The sequence below is a fragment of the Geosmithia morbida genome (assembly GCF_012550715.1).
Source record: "Geosmithia morbida isolate 1262 chromosome Unknown scaffold_10, whole genome shotgun sequence".
NCBI lineage: Eukaryota > Fungi > Ascomycota > Sordariomycetes > Hypocreales > Bionectriaceae > Geosmithia > Geosmithia morbida.
In genome coordinates this window covers 244,097-251,293 of record NW_023336197.1, presented here as the reverse complement: position 1 = coordinate 251,293, position 7,197 = coordinate 244,097, and the positions used below count along the sequence as shown (strand labels likewise).

The 7,197-nt window shown below is 52.0% G+C and overlaps 1 protein-coding gene across 1 annotated transcript; it reads right to left on the bottom strand.

Moving 5' to 3' along the window:
• Positions 1 to 4,773: 4,773 nt before the first annotated feature.
• On the bottom strand, positions 4,774 to 6,471 carry GMORB2_1573 (Sugar (and other) transporter; the record flags this gene model as incomplete). Its single annotated transcript, XM_035463555.1, has 2 exons — positions 4,774 to 6,302; positions 6,375 to 6,471. The coding sequence occupies 2 exons, from the start codon at positions 6,469 to 6,471 to the stop codon at positions 4,774 to 4,776; spliced, it is 1,626 nt and encodes a 541-aa protein (XP_035320386.1).
• Between the last annotated feature and the right edge of the window lie 726 nt (positions 6,472 to 7,197).

Here is a 7,197-nt window from a genome sequence, read left to right as displayed (position 1 = left end):
TCACTGCATGTAGGACGTGAAGGCACATATACTCGATCCTCTACCAGTACAGAGTCTATGAAAAGAAAGGGGGACGTGAAAAGAAAGGGGGGTGTGAAAAGAAAGGGAGGAAAAGGCAGGGCCCTCTATTGAACATTTCACATGTCGAATCGGTCGTCGAGAGGACACACACTGAGCGATGTATCCCTACATGTCAAAAAGACCATACGAGGACAACCGGGCGCCGACCCAAAGGTCTTGGATACTCGTCACTTAGCATTTTATTTCTACTTCTACGTACTGTTCCATGACCTGATAAAGCAGAATTATCAGTAGTATTCACCATCAAGTGGTAACACTAACTGAACGTTAGAATGCGTCCACGAACACCGTATATGAATAATGGTACTAGTAGTGACACCCTCATCGACTCACCGACGAGATACTATGCACTTATCCGCCCTGTGCTCACAGTCCACGTAACTCTCGTCACTCTCTTTCCCTCCTCAGGGAAAGTCATTCACTCATTCTGTGTTTGGCTCAGCTCTGATCCCACGCCAACCCGGAAATTCTCAGAAGTATCAGATGGCTCTACTTCCCGGGGAATGATGCAGAGAAGAAATCATTCTTGGACATCCTTACACTGCTTCATACTACCACTTCTCTTCATACAGCAGTGACAGTGACAGTGGTGTACTTGAATGTGAGCAGCCACATCACATGAACCGTCAGTGGCAGGTAATTCACTGGAAATGCTCCTGAACAGGGCCTCGGATTTGACTATAAATACAGGCAATCCTCGCCCCCCAAAACCTAACAGCAACAAGAGCCTAGATCCTACAGCTCACAACAACATTCCTGGCATACACACACATGCGCGCATACACAGGCCTGCACAGGCCTATACACATATCCCCTTTGACTCTCACCCTTCAAATACCATGACATCCAAAGGGCCCTCGAAGGCAACCAACAGGCCCCCTTTTCCTGGCCTTTGCGGCAGTTCATCCCTCCCACCCCCCGAGCGACGACGTGTCATAGGCACAGGTGCGGAATACAACCCTGGCATTCTCGAAGGTCAAACGTCAGGTCGAACATAGTTCTGGGCTCATCAAAGGCTTCTGTTTTTCCGCTCGTTTCCTCTTGAGCACGGGCGTTTGTCCATGAATATTACTATGGCGGCGGCCAGCAGGCTCCCCGGACAGAAGCAATGCCTGAGGATGTCCAGGACGAAATGGGACGACTTTCGGCCGGAATGCAAGATATACACCTTGGAAACAGTGGTTCCCGTAAACGAGTCAACGGGATACTGTACTCTCCATCACACCTCCATCTCCAAGCACTGTGGCACAGGGACTCACCCGTCACACTGCCGCTCTCAAGACGCACACTGCCATGTTAGGGGCGAGGGGGTGCACCGAATTCCCGACCACGAAGACCCCCAAGCCCACCCTCGCTCCCCCAAAAACGCCCAGAACTTTCTCAATCGGTGCTGCCCTCTCTGCACCCCTATCGACATCACCATGTCCTCAAAAAAAAAAACACCGTCGATCGTGGATCCCGTGAGAGAGAATCTCTTCCTCCCTACCAACCACTGTGCAGCCAAACGTTGGTACAGATGTGGTCCTGGGCTCAACATGCTCTGCCCCCCCGCGTTACTCTCCATGGTCAAGGTAAACAAAGTACGGCGTTCGGCAATCTGTTTAGAAAAGCCCCGCGAGGGGAAAGCCTCCGAGGCAACTTATCTGGCAACTTAACACGGAATCATCATTCACCAGTGAACCTCGTCAAAGGAGAGCTTTTCAATGGCCATATCAATCACGGGGTCACTTTTTTTTTTTTTTTTTGTTTTGGGGGGGGGTGTGTAAAAGCGAAATACAAAAGCGGCCAGTTCAATCTTTTGCCGCTGCCGTCCCCCCTTCACCACGAAATTGAGAAATCGAGGTATGCAGAGGCTCCCATGAGCTCGGCAGATCAACCGGCTATGTTAGGCAGTCTACCCTCTCAGCTTTGAGTATACTCGAGTTCCTTATAAGACTATATACGATCCACCCTGTAAGAAAGTGGTACTACGAGGGCCCTACAGCCAACACATTTCCCCGGGGACTCCAAAAAAAAAAAAAAAAACTTCGCCCTGACTGTCGGCACTCAGGCTTCACCGGGGAAGATTCAACGTTACCATATGTGACCAGGGTGGGATAGGCGCTTGCGGCCTCGCTCCGACAAACTCGTTCCATTTCGACTGGAAGCTGGCCCGGCGCCGAGGCCAGATAGATTGACCGTCGCGATGGCCTGAGTTGGGGAAGCCGGTCGGGGTACGAGCGCCGTGCGCTGTCTTCCTGGAAATGGGCCGCATGCCCTCAGGACCTGAGCCTCGACGCCGGTCCTACGCCTATCCGGAGTGGCCCACCACCCACTGCCAATGCCGTCTTTACTTCTGCCAGTCGCTGGCCCATCGTTCACCGGTTCGTAAAGAGCCACGTGAGCCTGCAAACTGCCTCCCTATACGCAGGGCGCCGCCCAGGTTCCCCTACTTACTATCCTGAAGGACTGGGACTAATAGGCTCGACCTCACTATTACCCGGCAGAAGGTCGTGTTGATGAGCTTAGGCCACATGGTCATGTGGTTAAGTCAGCCTTTGCTTTCTCACATCTCACATTGTGCAGTAGCTAGCTAGTCAGCTAAATCATCATCACCTTCATTTCTTGAAAGCCTTGAGCCATCTACATGCCTCAACAGGTCACCCTACACAAAGAAAGTTCCCGGCTCCAGACTGCTCATAAGGGCGGCTCATATCACCACAACAACTCTCTGTTGGAATGTGCAACCTGAATCGATGGAGGAACTGATGATGATGATGGAGGAAATCCGAGGGAACTCGGAATCCTGCAAACTACCTATATAGGTTGTGTTTGAACCCCTGTGCTTTCAGCTCGCGAGATCACAGGTAGGCGTTGCACCACCATACCGGCTAGCACGAGTGCAGATGGTGTCTTTTGTTGTGATCTATATCTCTTGCTCGTTTTTCTGAAGCTATCTTCATCTAGAGCAAATGATGATGAGGATAATGTGTGTGGTGTGTTCCCGGCAGATAGTTCTGTCGGATCCGGGATCTACACCCCAATTCCCCAATGACTAGTCCACTCCTTCCAATACACTCGACAATCACATGTCGATGCCGACATACGTCACGGCCTAGTGCTCCGTCAACCCTCCCCATTCACCTTCATCAACGACCAGCAACGGTGAATTCACAGGCTCTGTGTTCACCAGGATGCCTATAGAGAGGGACTGTGGATCCCGGATCCGACAGAACTATCTGCCGGGCGCACAGAACGAGCTTTATTATCCTCACCCTGCAAAATCGAAATAGCTTCACATAGAGAAAGAGAACAAGAAAGTTATCAGATCACATAACAAGGCATCCCTCGCACTTGTACTCGCTGGTACGGTGGTGCGAAGCCTTTGGTGATCTTCCAAGAAGAAGCACAGGACAACGGATAAGCCATGGCACAGCTCACAACAACACTCCACAATCCCCTCGCGGCCTGAACATCGACACTCCTCTCCCTTCTCACTCATCAGCGAGGACGGTGAAACCACTGGCCCCCGTGTCCACAAGTAGGCCTCGAGAGACAGACTCTGGAGGGTCATGTGCCAGGACGGACGACAAACAACCCCCCCTCCCCCCCCTCCGCAGCGACGCCGCTGCCACCGAAGAACACGAGCTGGATGGGCCGCCGCCGCCGCCCTGGTTGTCTGTAGGGGCCTGGCTATTTTGCGCAAACGAGCGAGGTCCTACTTGTTGGAACAAACAGCTGGGTCATCGGCCGGAACAGGTTGTTTCGGCCCGATCGGCAGTAACCCTGACGATAAAAGGCCACTTCTACAGTCACAATTACCCCTAGAGATAGATATCATCAATATCATCAGAATGACCAAGGAAATTTCTACATGGATAAGTGCGATATATTTGCTATTATCATATAATCAATTCCACCCGATTATTCCTATCCGGATCCGGTAACTCAGACGAGCTTTTTGCCGACGTTATTCCGCCGCTTACGTCTGACAGCTGGCTGAACCACGTGACCAATATGGCCCAAGGCCACCAACAATAGAGCAGGAAGCCTCACCTTCTTGCCACATTTTCAATCAAGCATATCCTTCTGCTTTCGGGTCAGAAAGTAGCCTCACTTCGTCAGGTGTGGGTTACGAGGCGACCTAGTTAAGAAGGAGCCGCAGACGCACAACGGGAAGGAATGAGCATTTCTGGATGACTCTTTGATTCCTTTTGCATAAACATTTCGGTTCGGTACATAGTAATATAACCATCAATTACTGCTCCTAATTGGGTATCTGATATATACACATCAACCTTGACCAGTCTCTCATTCATATTTATGTTCACCTTGATCAATAATAACACATCGTAACTATTTCTGTATTCACACTAGCTCTCATTCTTCAGTGTAGTAGTGTAGTGATGGTAGACTCTAGCCTCTATAAAGGGGGGGGGGAACGGAGACCGAATAAAAAGGAAAATATTCGTAACAAGGAAAGAAGAAGAATAAACGGATGCATGCAATCATAAAAAAATGGGGTATAGTACGACGTGCACACGTCAAGAACCCCCAAAGCATTAGTAACAAAGGAGCAGCGCGAGCCGGGCTTCAAATAGAGATTCACTCTGAAATAATTTGTCCTTTCTACCTTCCTATTGCTCTGGGTGTAATTATGAAAAATATAACGGTATATCAGTCATCACACGGAATACCAGACCATGTCTAACATCATGACCTGCCAACAACCTTCTCCTCATCCCCAGCCAGGATACCTCCGGGCTCGTCGGACCCGCTGTTGTGCGTAGCCTCGGGCTTATCGTTGATGTCCTCGTCAAAGGGAATGAGGAGGTTTCCGTTCTTGTCGTAGTGATGGGGTTCGTCGTGGGCAATCTGAATAACACTGAAAGCACCGCCGAGACCACGAGCCTTGGAGAAGATGATGTCCATCTCCTCGAGGGAACGGTAAGCCGTCTCGGGGAAGAAGAAGTAGGTTGAGGGGATCATGATGAAGTTTATGACAGCGAAGACGGTGTAGGTGTGGTTCTTGATCGTTTGGAAGGCGACCGGAGTAATCATGACAACAAGAAAGTTGAAGATCCAGTTGGACGAGGTCGCCAGGGCGTTGGCGGGAGCACGGGTGCGCAGGGGAGTGATCTCGGCAGGGTAGAGCCACGTCATTCCCAACCAGCCGACGGCGAAGAAACTGTTGAAGACAAAGAGGAAGACGATACCGGCAATCTGACAGGCCTTGTCGTCCTCCCGCGAACCGACACCAGCCAGGATAGCCATGGTACCAGCCTGGCCGATGGCACCGAAGAGCATGAGCTTGCGGCGACCAACCCTTTCAACGAGGAAAACAGAGGGCCACGAAGCGAGGAAGTACTCGGTACCGTTGAGGGCAGCCAGGAGACGGGACAGGTCGTCGCTCATGCCTAGTCGGCGGTAGATGACGGCGGCGTAATAAGTAATGAGGTTGATACCCGAGATCTGCTGGAACATTTGGTTGACGTAGGCCAGGATGGTGCGGTGCAGAGTCCTCTGCTCATCACGGTCCCAGAGGTCCTTGAAGCGTCCCTTGCTCATGACCAAGACAGTATCCTTGATGGCCCTGAACTCGTTAGTGATGAAGCCCTCATCAGAACCATCATCGGCAAGCGTTGCGATGACATCCCTGGCCTCAGCGTCGCGGCCACGAAGGATGAGCCAGCGCGGAGACTCGGGAAGGTTGAGGACGCAGAGCAGGATGGGAACACAGAAGGCAATCTGGAAAGCCAGGGGGAAGCGCCATGCGACAGAGCCAGGGGCGTACGACATGCCGTAGTCGACCCAGTATGAGATGGTGATACCGCCAGTAATGAGGGCACCCTCAATCATGACGAGCCTACCGCGCTGGTTGGCCTTGGATGTTTCCGACTGCCACATGGGAACAGTCGAGGTATTACCACCGTTGCCCAGACCGGTGATGATACGGCCTATGACCAAGTGCGGCAGAGTGGTTGCAGAGGCCTGGAGGGCGGCACCAACGACCATGATTGCGGTTCCGAGAAAGATCATCCTCCTACGGCCGAGGGCGTTTCCGATAAAGATTGTGATGATGGCGCCAATGAAGCATCCCAGGTTATACGAGGCGACAGCGATACCCTGGTACGTGGAGCGCTGCTCAGCAGTGCTCGAAGAGTCGTCGCTATCAGGGTTGATGTCGGGGAACTCTTCAAGGAAGACCTTGAGAGTCAGAATACCGCCCATGACACCTTGATCTGTTTGTCGCTGTCAGTGAAAACAGCCCCTAGAAGCATTGCAGCTTGACGATTGTGAAAGGGTTCTCATACCGTAGCCGAAAAGCAAGAAGTCGAGACCAGCAATGGCACCAATGGCCCAACTCAGGGCCTGACCACGAAGGCCGAAGTACCTGGGAAACAGCCCCATGGCTGATGATTGTCCGTCTGTCCTGTTGTTCTCCTTTTATATTCAATTGTGTGTGTGTGTGTGTGTGTGCGTGCGTGTCGATCAACCAAGATGCGAGACAGGCAAGACAAAGTCTGTGGTTCTAGGTGAGTGTCCCAGACCGGGGATACGGATCTCTGTGGAGGAAGAGAATTGAGGGGGTACGAGGCTGTTGGCGATACGGGAAGGGGAGGGGGATATCCCAGAAAGAGAGGGAGGGAGTCAAATGTTCTTATACCATTGAGCCTTGGGACCGTCATGGCACACGACACGACAAGTAGTGTGAGTATCCATTCTAGTACGGGAACAGGGTGCAATACGCCGCCGATGTGTGCGTTAAACGCGGTTGGAAACAAGTACTGGTAGGTACCAGAAGAGAGACGTACGTGTGTCGGTCGAGTACGACTACTACATGTAGTCTCCTAAACCGACGACGCCCTTCCCCGCCCCTGTTTGCGACGAGGATCGAAGAGGTCGTGTGGGGATAGAGATGGCCCAGGATGGGGGCGCAACGGCGAACAATGGATGAATCAGATGGGGTTGCTTGCGGGCGAGGCACATGGTGCAGGACTTGGAGAAGGAGGGGTCGATCCTTGTTCATTCCAAGCCAAGCAAATAACACTTTCCCCGTACTGGCCCTCGTACAAGTTCCCGGTTCCCATGCCTGTACAGGTCGTCTACGCAACCGGCGATTTCAGTGATGCTAGC